Raw genomic sequence first — 13,657 nt, 5'->3', positions numbered from 1 at the left:
AGGAGGAAAAAAATAGACTTGAGGTAAATGAAAGCTTTAAATACATCTACAACGTATTTTTTTCTTTCAAATTAAGTGATCTGTGTCATTATAGCAAAATAGTTTTTAATCTGGTTAAAATGGACATATCTTCCTATAATTTTTGTGTATTTGAAATACTCCCTAATTTAAAAATGTAAAATTCAGTTGTGAATTTCTTTTATGGGTCATGACAGAGTGACAAATACTGGACATAGCTTCATTCCATAAACAATTGGAAACTGACAAAATATTTGAAGCAATTGCTTTCAAACTTTGGGCAATAGGCAGCACAGAATGTGATGACTGAGAGAAGGAAAACAAGCAAAGTGTGCCCTACAATTGCTCCAGTTTTCTACCTAGAGGCAATTTCCCAACCACAGATACAGGGAAGGGGAGCACAAGAAGAACACAGTGGCCTTACTGAACTGAGGAGATGTAAATCACAGTTTAGGAAGACTGAGATGGTTGAAAACTGTGGAGCAGAGTTTCATAAAGGAGAGAGATATGCGTAAAAGGAGCTCCAGAAATGTGCATATAGTTCCTTTGAGTCTTTTCTGAGTTTTAAGCTGGATGTGATTCTCGTGAAACTCCACAAAGTCAGGCAAAGAATAATTGGGAATTATAAGCTAAACAATTCCCAGAGCTTATGCAAAAGGAGATTGAGCTCTGACGTCAAAATGAAGAGTCCTTGGAAATAAGCCAGGTCGTCATTGAAGACGCCAGAGGGATGATACCTTGAAATTAGAGCTGAACTAGCCATGGAGACCGGAGTACAACTCTGGACCTGCTCCTTAGAAAACCTTAAAAATAGACCTACAAATGGTCCAACTTATCAACAAGTAATTTAACCTCCTGTCAGAACAAAGTGCAACACTCTTCAAGGAAGACATCAAAATCTACACATTTCGACACAAAATAGCCATGCAGTCCAACATTCAATAAAAAATTACTAGATATGCCAAGAACCAGGTAATTGTGACCCATAGCCAGGGAGAAAAAAATTAAAAAAAAATTTTAAAGCGCCAGGGCCAAGAAGAATAAAAGAAGTAATTAAGAAAAGCTACTATGTGATATTCAAGTATTTAAATGACAATGTGAACATAATGAGGAGAAAAATAGATTGTGGGGAGAAAAAAACCCTGGAACATCTAGAGGTGAAAAATAAATGAAACAATACAATGTTAGAAATGAAATTTTCACTGACTGGTATCAGAAGGTTTGACACTGAAGAAGAAATTATCAATAAACCTAAAGCCAATAAAATATAATCTCTCCAAAATGAAGCAAGAAAAGAAATGTGCCTGGGGGAAAAAGGAGCAGAGCATTAGTTACACATGGGACAATATCAAGCAGTGTTAAACACACACACACACACACACACAGACAAAATTGCACAGAGTCAAATCATAGTCAAATTGCTGAAAACCAGTGAGAAGGCAGACTTGAGTAGACATTTCTCCAAGGAGGATATACAAATGGCTAATAAATACATGAAAAGATATTCAACATCACTAATAATCAGAGAAATACAAATCAAAACCACAGTGAACTATTACCTTACACCCATTAGGATTGTATATTAAAAAATTAGAAAATAACAAGTGTTAGCAGGGATGTGGATAAGTTGGAACCTTTCGGCACAGTAGACAGGATTGTAAACTGGTGCAAATGCTAAGGGAATAGTATGGAGGTTCCTCAACAAATTAAAAATAGAACCACCATATGACCAGAAATCTTACTTCTGGGAAGGTATCCAAAAGAGCGGAAAGCAGTGTTTTCAAAAGATACTTGCATACCCATGTTCACAACGGTATTATTCACAATAGTCAGGAGGTGGAAGCAACTCAAATGTCCACTGACAGATGAATGAATAGACAAAATATGGTGTAGAAATATAACGGAGTACTATGCAGCTGTTAAATACCATGTAGCCTGTTACATGATACAACTTGGATGTACCTTAAGGATATTATGCTAAGTGAAATAAGCCAGTCACAAAATGACAAATACTGTATGATTCCACTTATATGAAGATTCCAGAGTAGTTATATTCATAGAAATAGAAAGTAGAATGGTGGTTACCAGGCCTGGGAGGAGAAGGAAAAGGGCAGTTACTGCTTAATGGGTATAGAGTTTGAGTTCCACAAGATGGAAAGTTTCTGGACATCTCTTTTGCAACAATATAAATATACTTAACACTACTGAACTGTACACTTAAAAAGGTTAAGATGATATATTTTATATGTGCTTCTTAAAACAAAAGATATTGAAAAATTTAACATCCATTATGAAAACGCAACAAATTAGGAATAGAAAGGATTTTTTCAACAGATAAAGAGCATTTATTTTTAAAAAAACCCAAAAACATCACACTTACCTACTTAATGGTGAAAGACTGAATACTTTCTCCCTAAGATTAGGAAAAAGACAAAAATACATCCTTACACCAACACTCTTCAAATTTGTACTGGAGGTCCTACTAGTAGTATAAAGCAAGAAAAAGGAAGAAAGGCTGGAACAATTCTCTTGGATACCAAAATGGAAAACAGTGAACTTTAATCCTTATCTCACACTATCTGCAAAAATTAACTCAAATTGAATTACAGATGCAATTGTAGAAGCTAAATCTATAAAACTTCTCAAAGAAACCAGAAGACAATCTTCATGACACTGAGATAGGCAAAGGTATTTTAGTTAGTGGCAGAAATACTCTGTTCTTATGCCTGTGTGTTGAGTTTTAGAAAGGTGACACAACTGATTTGTTTAATCAACTTTATTTCCTCCTTATGCTAGAATGTTGTTGATGTGCTAGTAGCACTGTCTTCTAGTTTGCTTTGTCTATGACTCAAATTAGCCCAGTCTGTTTCTGCTAATGGAGCAAAGCAGTCTCACCCACACAGACTTCATTAACTCACAGCTATTTCAGCTTGTAACTGTCACTAAGAAAAATGTAAAAATGTGGAAACTTCGGGAAATGCGATTTTCCTTCTCGCTGTTGAATGCCTATTATGACTATGGAATCAAAGAATCACAGTGAGTGTGGCAAAGATTCGATCTTAGCTTAATTTGCGGAAGACATCAGTGATTTAAAAGAAAGATAGGTACTTCGACAACCTTTTTTTTTTTTGCTTTACAGTGATATAAAAAAATCATTACCTTATAATTTATGTAGTCATGTCAACAGTTATTGTAATCCAAATGAATGCCATGCATATGTTACCAAAAATGTTTGTGCAATCCGTATATTATGGGATTCATATGGCTGGAGCCATATGAATGAGCTCTCTTAAGGAGTACTAAATATTTCTAATAGCCACATATACAGTCTCTTCTAGCCCTTAATATCTTTATTCTAGAGTTTGTGATCTAGTCTGTATTTCTTGTGTTGCTATTTAAAATATTTTCTTACATGCAGGACATACTGGGGCTGGAAAACAGCTGGTCAATGTCCTTTAAATAATAATGTCATATTTAAAGACTCACGGTCAGGCACTTTTCTATCATGAGTTCTCCAAACCTAATAATCCTAATTCCTTTAATCTTTAATCATGCATCCAATTGCTTAGGCCTTTTCTTAATCCCCAGTACTAGATATGAGATAGTTCCAACCATGTGTTTAGAACAGAGATTGCAATTCTCCTTTAACTTTGATTAGAACCAGTTTCTCTGGAGCATACAAATATACTTCCCATGCCTCGTGACATAAGAGAAATTCTTCTGAAGAGTACAGAGCAATGCTCTGTCACGCATCCAGCTGTTCCTTTTTTTTTTACTTAGAGTCTCGCCAACTGATGAATCAAACGGACACTGCCTATTATGTGTTGTCTATGGGAACATTCTTGAGGATGGATTAACCAACTCCAATTCAAGTTTTGCCCTGGATAACATTCCTTATAGTAAAATGACGAGGTGGAGGAATAATCTTTGAAATATATTAAGGAATATAATTTTACTTGAGGAATATAATTTTCTTCCTGATGAAATTCATTCATGTCCTTAACAGAGATGAGCATCTTTCAAGATACACAAGATCAAATCAGTATTATTAACTCTTTACCTAAAATAAATCATTGTGCTACTAAAATGAAAGGGTAAATACTAATTTGCACATTACATGTTCTATGTAATCTGCGCTCTTCTATAAGAAAATTCTCCAGGTTCTCTTGAATCAAATAGTGATCATACTGAGCAGAAAATGAAGAGCTTGAGAACAAGGCTGGCTCTCTCAAGCCCAGATAAACTCTATCCCAAGGTTGGATATCGGATTCTTCAGAAATCTTCCCCTCTCTGTTGGAGCAAAATGATTCTTAGTAATAGATGTATAATAGTAATAGTAAAGTTTTGGAATGTGATTGGAGTTAGTAACAGTACAAGTCAGTCTAAACAATGTGATGTTCAACAAGCACAAACAAGTAGAAATTGAAAATAGCTGTACATCTAGAAAACAATGTTCAAAAATATTTCAGCTGAAATGATTGCTTAGGATACTAATCTAGTGATGAGGCCAAGATATAAGAGAATGCTTTGTAACTGATACAGGCTTGAACACTTTTAAATAATTACTTTAGATCAAAAGCAGTGCTTTTATTACCTGTAGCTTCTAATAATTTAAATCAATCTCTAAAAAACTAATATAATTCTAGGATTTTAGACATCATTGGCATTGTGGAGGCAAATTATATAACTGAGTAAATGGTGCCCTTTTCCTGTTTTTCAGTAGTTCCAGTCGTTATAGTAAAAGTTAGTGTTAATAATCAACTGCCATAGCTTGCTTTTTCAGAGGAAAGTAGTTTACTCTTATTTTTGGTAACAGAATTGAATTTCAACTGTTTATAACTCAGCTACGTGGAAACCTTAAGTATTTTAGATGAAATGAATTAAAATGAAAAATCTTCTTTTTATTATCGTCTATCTACCTTCAGAGGAGACCCTGTCAAAAAAAAAGTCAATATTATTTCTTTTTTATTTGAAAAGTTTAAACAATGGAGAAAAGTCAAGATATCACTAAAACAAGTACTCATGAAATCTGGAGCCAGAATTGTCACAATGTTGACATTTTGTCCTTCAGCAATTGTTATAATGAAAAATAAAACTTCACTGATGAGATTTTTTTTTAACATCTATATTAGAGTATAATTGCTTTACAATGGTGTGTTAGTTTCTGCTTCATAACAAAGTGAATCAGTTATACATATACCTATGTCTCCATATCTCTTCCCTCTTGCATCTCCCTCCCTCCCACCCTCCCTATCCCACCCCTCTAGGTGGTGACAAAGCACCGAGCTGATCTCCCGCTGCTACACAGCTGCTTTCCAGTAGATATCTATTTTACGTTTGGTAGTGTATATACGTCCATGCCACTCTCACTTCATCCCAGCTTACCTTTCCCCCTCCCTGTATCCTCAAGTCCATTCTCTAGTAGGTCTGCATATTTATTCCCTTCTTGCCCTTAGGTTCTTCTGACCATTTTTTTTCTTTTTTCGTTTTAGATTCCATATATGTGTTAGCATACGGTATTTGTTTTTCTCTTTCTGACTTACCTCACTCTGTATGACAGACTCTAGGTCCATCCACCTCACTACAAATAACTCAGTTTCATTCCTTTTAATGGCTGAGTAATATTCTATTGTATATATGTGCCATATCTTCTTTATCCATCCATCTGTTGATGGACACTTAGGTTGCTTCCAAGTACTGACTATTGTAAATAGAGCTGCGATGGACATTTTGGTACATGACTCTTTTTGAATTATGGTTTTCTCAGGGTACATGCCCAATAGTGGGATTGTTCGGTCATATGGTGGTTCTATTTGTAGTTTTTTAAGGAACCTCCATACTGTTCTCCATAGTGGCTGTATCAATTTACATTCCCATCAACAGGGCATGAGGGTCCCCTTTTCTCCACACCCTCTCCAGCATTTATTGTTTCTAGATTTTTTGATGATGGTCATTCTGACCAGCGTGAAATGATATCTCATTGTAGTTTTGATTTGCACTTCTCTAATGATTAATGATGTTGAGCATTCTTTCATGTGTTTGTTGGCAATCTGTATATCTTCTTTGGAGAAATGTCTATTTAGGTCTTCTGCCCATTTTTGTATTGGGTTGTTTGTATTTTTGATATTGAGCTGCATGAGTTGCTTGTATATTTTGGACATTAATGCTTTGTCAGTTGCTTCATTTGCAAATATTTTCTCCCATTCTGAGGGTTGTCTTTTCAACTAGTTTATAGTTTCCTTTGCTGTGCAAAAGCGTTTAAGTTCCATTAGGTCCCATTTGTTTATTTTTGTTTTTTATTTCCATTTTTCTAGGACGTGGGTCAAAAAGGATCTTGCTGAGACTTATGTCATAGAGTGTTCTGCCCATGTTTTCTTCTAAGAGTTTGATGTTTCGGGCCTTACATTTAGGTGTTTAATCCATTTTGAGTTTCTTTTTGTGTACAGTGTTAGGGAGTGTACTAATTTCATTCTTTACATGTAGCTGTCCAGTTTTCCCAGCACCACTTATTGAAGAGGCTGTCTCTTCTCCACTGTAATTTCTTGCCTCCTTTATCAAAGATAAGGTGACTATATGTGCGTTGCTTTATCTCTGGGCTTTCTATCCTGTTCCATTGATCTCTATTTCTGTTTTTGTGCCAGTACCATACTGTCTTGATTACTGTAGTTTTGTAGTATAGTCTGAAGTCAGGGAGCCTCATTCCTCCAGCTCCGTTTTTCTTTCTCAAGATTGCTTTGGCTATTCGGGGTCTTTTGTGTTTCCACACAAATTATGAAATTTTTTGTTGTAGTTCTGTGAAAAATGCCAGTGGTAGTTTGATAGGAATTGCATTGAATCTTTAAATTGCTTTCAGTAGTATAGTCATTTTCACAATATTGATTCTTCCAATTCAAGAACTTGGTATATCTCTGCATCTATTTGTACATCTTTAATTTGTTTCATCAGTGTCTTACAATTTTCTACATACAGGTCTTTAGTCTCCTTAGGTAGGTTTATTCCTAGATATTTTATTCTTTTGTTTGCAATGGTAAATGTCAGTGTTTTCTTAATTTCACTTTCAGATTTTTCATCATTAGTGTATAGGAATGCCAGAGATTTCTGTGCATTAATTTTGTATCCTGCTACTTTACCAAGTTCATTGATTAGCTCTAGTAGTTTTCTGGTGGCATCTTTAGGATTCTCTATGTATAGTATCATGTCATCTGCAAACAGTGACAGTTTTACGTGTTCTTTTCCAATTTGGATTCCTTTTATTTCCTTTTCTTCTCTGATTGCTGTGGCTAAAACTTCCAAAACTATGTTGAATAAGAGTGGTGAGAGTGGGCAACCTTGTCTTGTTCCTGATCTTAGTGGAAATGGTTTCAGTTTTTCACCATTGAGGACGATGTTGGCTGTTGGTTTGTCATATATGGCATTTATTATTTTGTGGAAAATTCCCTCTATGCCTACTTTCTGGAGGTTTTTATCATAAATGGGTGTTGAATTTTGTCAAAAGCTTTCTCTGCCTCTATTGAGATGATCATATGGTTTTTCTCCTTCAATTTGTTAATATGGTGTATCACGTTGATTGATTTGCATATATTGAAGAATCCTTGAATTCCTGGGATAAACCCCACTTGATCATAGTGTATGATCCTTTGAATGTGCTGTTGTATTCTGTTTGCTTGTATTTTGTTGAGGATTTTTGCATCTATGTTCATCCGTGATATTGGCTTGTAGTTTTCGTTCTTTGTGACATCTTTGTTTGGTTTTGGTATCAGAGTGATGGTGGCCTCGTAGAATGAGTTTGGGAGTGTTCCTCCCTCTGCTATATTCTGGAAGTGTTTGAGAAAGTTAGGTGTTAGCTCTTCTCTAAATGTTTGGTAGAATTCGCCTGTGAAGCTATCTGGTCCTGGACTTCTGTTTGTTGGAATATTTTTAATCACAGTTTCAACTTCAGTGCTGTGATTGGTCTGTTCATATTTTCTGTTTCTTCCTGGTTCAGTCTTGGAAGGTTGTGCATTTCTAAGAATTTGTCCATTTCTTACAGGTTGTCCATTTTATTGGCATATAGTTGCTTATAGTAATCCCTCATGATCCTTTGTATTTCTGCAGTGTCAGCTGTTACTTCTATTTTTTTCATTTCTAATTCTATTGATTTGAGTCTTCTCACTTTTTTTCTTGTTAAGTCTGGCTAATGTTTTATCAATTTTGTTTATCTTCTTAATTGATTTGGGTTTATTTAGGTCTTTTCCTTCTCTTGTGTTTCCTGCTCTGAGAAGTTCCTTTAGCATTTGTTGTAAAGCTGATTTTGTGGTGCTGAATTCTCTTACCTTTTGCTTGTCTGTAAAGCTTTTAATTTCTTCATCAAATCTGAATGAGATCCTTACTGGGTAATCTTGGTTCTACGTTTTTCTCCTTCATGACTTTAAATATGTCCTGCCACTCCCTTCTGGCTTGCAGAGTTTCTGTTGAAAGATCAGCTGTTAACCTTATGGGGATTCCCTTATGTGTTATTTGTTGGTTTTCCCTTGCTAATTTTAATATTTGTTCATTGTATTTAATTTTTGATAGTTTGATTAATATGTGTCTTGGCATGTTTCTCCTTGGATTTACCCTGTATGGGACTCTCTGTGCTTCCTGGACTTGATTAGCTATTTCCATTTCCATATTAGGGAAGTTTTCAACTATAATCTCTTCAAATATTTTCTCAGTCCCTTTCTTTTTCTCTTCTTCTTCTGGGACCCCTATAACTACAATGTTGGTGCGTTTAATGTTGTCCCAGAGGTCTCTGAGACTGTCCCCAATTCTTTTCATTCTTTTTTCTTTATTCTGCTCTGCAGTAGTTATTTCCACTATTTTTTCTTCCAGGTCACTTATCCATTCTTCTTCCTCAGTTATTCTGCTATTGATCCCTTCTTGAGGATTTTTAATGTCATTTATTTTGTTGTCCATCACTGTTTCCTTGCTCTTTAGTTCTTCTAGGCCCTTGTTAAATGTTTATTGTATTTTCTCCATTCTATTTCCAGGATTTTGGATCATCTTTACTATCATTATTCTGAATTCATTTTTAGGTAGACTGCCTATTTCCTTTTCATTTGTTAGGTCTGGTGGGTTTTTGCCTTGCTCCTTCATCTGCTGTGTGTTTCTCTGTCTTCTCATTTTGCTTAACTTACTGTGTTTGGGGTCTCCTTTTTGCAGGCTACAGGTTCATAGTTCCCATTGTTTTTGGTGTCTGTCCGCAGTGGCTAAGGTTGGTTCAGTAGGTTGTGTAGGCTTCCTGGTGGAGGGGACTAGTGACTGTGTTCTGGTGGTGAGTCTGGATCTGGTCTTTCTGGTGGGCAGTTCCACATCTGGTGGTGTGCTTTGGGGTGTCTGTGGTCTTCTTATGATTTTAGGCCGCCTCTCTGCTAATGGATGCAGTTGTGTTCCTGTCTTGCTGGTTGTTTGTTATAGGGTGTCCAGCAGTGTAGTTTGCTGGTCGTTGAGTGGAGCTGTGTCTTGGAGTTGAGATGGAGATCTCTGGGAGATTTTTGCCGTTTGATATTACATGGAGCTGGGAGGTCTCTTGTGGACCAGTGTCCTGAACTTGGCTCTCCCACCTCAGTGGCACAACCCTGACACCTGGCTGGAGCACCAAGAGCCTGTCCTCCACGCAGCTCAGAATAAATGGAGAAAAAAGAAGAAAGAAAGAAGGAGGAAGATAAAATAAAATAAAATAATTAAAACAAATAATTATTAAGAAAACAAAAATTTTAAGTAATAAAAAAACAGCAGACACACAGAACCCTAGGTCAAATGGTAAAAGCAAATATATATGGACAAAATCACACACAGACACATACAGTTACCACAAAAGAGAAAAAGGGAAAACAACATATCTATATTGTTGCTCCCAAAGTCCACCTCCTCAATTTGGGATGATTCGTTGTCTATTCAGGTATTCCACAGTTGCAGGGTACATCAAGTTGATTGTGGAGATTTAATCTGCTGCTCCTGAGGCTGCTGGGAGAAATTTCCCTGTCTCTTCTCTGTTTGCACAGCTCCCAGGGTTCAGCTTTGGATTTGGACCCGCCTCTGCGTTCAGGTCGCCTGAGGGCGTCTGTTCTTTGCTCAGACAGGATGGGGTTAAAGGAGCCGCTGCTTCGGGGGGCTCTGGCTCACTCAGGCCGGGGGCAGGGAGGGGGTACGGATGCAGGGCGAGCCTGCGGTGGCAGAGGCCGGCGTGACGTTACACCAGCCTGAAGCGCGCCGTGCGTTCTCCCGGGTTAGTTGTCCCTGGATCATGGGACCCTGGCAGTGGTGGGCTGTACAGGCTCCCGGGAGGGGAGGTGTGGAGAGGGACCTGTGTTCGCACACAGGCTTCTTGGTTGTGGCAGCAGCAGCCTCAGCGTTTCATGCCCGTCTCTGGGGTCTGCGCCGAAAGCCGCGGCTCGCGCCCGTTTCTGGAGCTCATTTGAGCAGCGCTCTTAATCCCCTCTCCTCGCTCACCAGGAAGCAAGGAGGCAAGAAAAAGTCTCTTGTCTCTTCGGCAGCTCCAGACCTTTTCCCAGACTCCCTCCTGGCTAGCCGTGGTGCACTAGCCCCCTTCAGGCTGTGTTCATGCAGCCAATCTCAGTCCTCTCCCTGGGGTCTGACCTCCGAAGCCAGAGCCTCATCTCCCAGCCCCCGCCAGTCCTGGCGGGTGAGCAGACAAGCAGGTGAGTGCCGGTCGGCACCGATCCTCTGTGCGGGAATCTCTCTGCTTTGCCCTCCGTACCGTGTTGCTGTGCTCTCCTCTGCGGCGCCGAAGCTTCACCCCTCCGCCTCCCGCAGTCTCCGTCAGCGAAGGGGTTTCTTGTGTATGGAAAGCTTTCCTCCTAAACAGCTCCTTCCCCACTGGTGCAGGTCCCATCCCTATTCTTTTGTCTCTGTTTTCCCTTTTTTCTTTTGACCTACCCAGGTACCTGGGGATTTTCTTGCCTTTTGGGAGGTTGAGGTCTTCTGCCAGCGTTCAGTAGGTGTTCCGTAGGAGTTGTTCCACATGTAAATGTATTTCTGATGTATTTGTGGGGAGGAAGGTGATCTCCGTGTCTTACTCTTCTGCCATCTTGAAGCTCCTCTCTCCACTGATGAGATTCAAATTGGCTTTGTTTCCTTTGCCAGCTCCTTTCCCTTTCTATCTGCTCAGAAGCAACCACTGTCCTTACTTTGGTGGCTATTCTCCCAGCTTTTTTACTTTTGCTACTTTTCATTCATAGGAATTAAAAAAAAATTATTAGTTCATTAATTGTTGGAATTGTGTTGAAAACTGTTGTAATTTATACATTTATTGGGATAAAATGACATCTTTATTAAATATTCTAATTCATAAACAAAATTTTTCTATTTATTCAGGTTTCCTTTTAATTCCTTTAATAAATAATTTTTTCCATAATGGTTTATAAATCTTGTTTGATTTATTCATGGTAGCTGTATATTTTATTGCTATTAAATATAGAATTTTGTTCTTGCTACATTTTCTAGATATTTTAAGACTAATATGTATGAGCAGTAGTGATTTTTGTCCGCTGATCTTGTATCAACAGTCCTACAAAAGTCTTTTGCTAATTTTTAGATTCTCTGAAATTATCATCTGAAAATAATGACAATTTTGCTTTATTCTTTGCAGATCTTAAAAGTCTTACCTTTTTTGTCTTGTTCACTGGCTATGATATCTAGTACCATGTTGAATAATAGTGAGTTTAGTAGGGTTTTACTGGCTTATTTGACGGTATTTCTGATAAAGATTATCATTAACTCTGATGTTTGATATAGGTTTTTGATAGACATCCTGTATGAATTTAAGGAATTTCCCTTTAATTCCTAGTTTACTGAGATATTTTTTACATTACAAATTAGTATGAAGTTTTCCTAATTTTCCTGCATCTATTGAAATGACCATATGACTTTTCTTCAGTCTGCTATGTAATGAATCGCAGAGAAAATTTTGATGTTCTGCTCTTAAATTCCTGACATAAGCTCAAATTAGTTCAAAATGTATGGTGTTTAACCATAAAAATTTTTTTAACATGAAATCATCTTTGCCATCAGCTGTTCTTTGATGTTTTTCTAATTTATCATTTTTAATTCTCTACTTTTTTATTTGATAATTTTTTCTTCCAACTCTGAGATATAACTGACATACAGCACTGTATAAGTGTAAGGTATACAGCATAATGATTTGACTTACATCATAAAAGGATTATCACAGTAAATTTAATGCATATCCATCGTATCATATAGATACCAAATTAAAGAAATAAAAAAGTTTTATGTGTGTGATGAGAACTCTTAGGATGTACTCTCTTCAGAACTTTCATATATAATATACAGCCATGTTAGTTATGCTTATCATGTTGTACATTACATCACTGGTACTTATTTATCTTATCACTGGGAGTTTGTCTTACCTTTTTTCTGACTTCACCCATACCCCCCTGTTCCCATCCCCCCGCCTGTGGTAACCACAAATCTGATAACTTTATCTGTGAGTTTGTTTTTATGTTTCTTTGTTTTTGAAGTAAAATTGACCTACAAACTTATGTTATTTCATACTGTATTTGTCTTTTTCTGTCTGACATTTCACTATGCATAATATCTTTCAAGGCCATCATGCTGTTGCAAATGGCAAAGTTTCATTTTTTTTTTATGGCTGATATACTATTGTGAATATATGTACCACATCTTCTTTATCCATTTATCTGTTGATGGGCATTTGGTTTGCTTCTATACCTTGGCTATTGTAAATAATGCTGAAATGAACATGGGGTGCATATATCTTTTGTAATTAGTGTTTTTGTTTCTTTCTTATATATGTCCAGGATTGGAATTGCTGGGTTATAGAGTAGTCCAGTTTTTAGTTTTTTAAGAAACCTTCAAACTGTTCTCCATAGTGGTTGTACCAAGTTACATTCCCACCAACAGTATAGGAGGGTTCCCTTTTCTCCACACCCTCTCCAGCATATATTATTTGTAGACATTTTTATGATGGCCATTCTGACTGGAGTGAGGTGATACCTCATTGTAGTTTTGATTTGCATTGCTCGAATAATTAGCGACGTTGAGCACTTTTTCATGTGCTTTGGCTTCTTTCTTTAATGGTGTTTTTTAAAGAGCAAATTTTTCATTTTGATGGCCAGTTGCTCGATTTTTTCTGTTATTGCTGCTGCTTTTTCCATTTTGTTTAAGAAATCTTAGTACCCTGTATCAGTTTCCTGTAGCTGCTATATCAAATTTCCATAACCTCCCAGTTCTAGATGCCAGAATTTGGAGATCAAGATACTCATAGAGCTACACCCTCTTTGAAGACTTTAGAGTCTCTTTTGTGCACCTTCCAGCTTCTGGTGGATCCAGAAGTTCCTTGGTTTATGGTTCTATTGCTCCAGTCTCTGCCTCTATGATCACATACCTACTCCTTTTCCGTCTTGCAACTCTCTCTACTTCTCTCTTATAAGGACAGATGTGTTTGCAATTACTGCCCATGTCCCACCCTGTCATAATCCAGGATAAGCTCCTCTCATTGAGAGCCTTAATTTACATCATTAGCCATACAAGGTCATATTCATCACATCCACGGATTAGGATGTAGACATATCTTATTTTTGTTTTTTAACATCTTTATGGGAGTATAATTGCTTTA

The 13,657-nt window shown here is 37.1% G+C and overlaps 1 protein-coding gene across 1 annotated transcript in view; it reads right to left on the bottom strand.

The window, feature by feature from the left end:
• Positions 1–11,703, bottom strand: part of LOC112409253 (RNA/RNP complex-1-interacting phosphatase-like) — a 172,924-nt gene extending 161,221 nt beyond the window's left edge. The window contains 1 exon segment of the mRNA XM_024759241.1: positions 11,664–11,703. Within this exon segment, the coding sequence (XP_024615009.1) occupies positions 11,664–11,703 (40 nt within the window).
• Between the last annotated feature and the right edge of the window lie 1,954 nt (positions 11,704–13,657).

This window comes from Neophocaena asiaeorientalis, unplaced genomic scaffold (genome assembly GCF_003031525.2).
Source record: "Neophocaena asiaeorientalis asiaeorientalis breed wild unplaced genomic scaffold, Neophocaena_asiaeorientalis_V1.1 scaffold197, whole genome shotgun sequence".
Classification (NCBI taxonomy): Eukaryota; Metazoa; Chordata; class Mammalia; order Artiodactyla; family Phocoenidae; genus Neophocaena; species Neophocaena asiaeorientalis.
This window is presented reverse-complemented; position numbering and strand designations above follow the sequence as displayed.